The following is a 352-nucleotide window of genomic DNA, read 5'->3' as shown; positions in this document are numbered from 1 at the left end:
CGGGTTGACCTCGGCGCTCAGCCGGGGGAAGGGAGCGAGGTCGGTGGCAGTCGAGCCCTTGGGGCATTTCTCTGAGTCATAGAGGCAGTAGGAGCTCTCTTCCTTAATGCTTGGAGCAAAGGAGCACGAGGTGGCCTGCTGGCTCTCCGGCTCTTCCATGCGACAGGACCGGGGGGTGTCTAGCCACACTTCCATCCCTGACACGTAGGGGTGCGAGCTGGGGACCATGCTTTGAGAAGTACCTTCATTGCGTTTGCTCAAAACGGGGAAAAGTCCGCAGCTTTGCAGCCCGTAGGACAAATCGGAAGGTTGTGGCAGGGGGGGACCACCGTTTGGGGGGGAAACGGCACCC

At 60.8% G+C, this 352-nt stretch overlaps 1 protein-coding gene across 1 annotated transcript in view; it reads right to left on the bottom strand.

Moving 5' to 3' along the window:
• HOXA10 (homeobox A10) overlaps positions 1-312 on the bottom strand; it is a gene marked incomplete at its 5' end in the record, with an annotated part of 2,352 nt that extends 2,040 nt beyond the window's left edge. Inside the window, 1 exon segment of the mRNA XM_010012615.1 lies at positions 1-312. Within this exon segment, the coding sequence (XP_010010917.1) occupies positions 1-312 (312 nt within the window).
• Positions 313-352: the final 40 nt, after the last annotated feature.

The sequence above is a fragment of the Nestor notabilis genome, unplaced genomic scaffold, assembly GCF_000696875.1.
Source record: "Nestor notabilis isolate BGI_N333 unplaced genomic scaffold, ASM69687v1 scaffold17604, whole genome shotgun sequence".
NCBI classification, from domain to species: domain Eukaryota; kingdom Metazoa; phylum Chordata; class Aves; order Psittaciformes; family Psittacidae; genus Nestor; species Nestor notabilis.
Note: the sequence above shows the minus strand (reverse complement) of the source record. Positions and strands in the feature narration are given on the sequence as shown.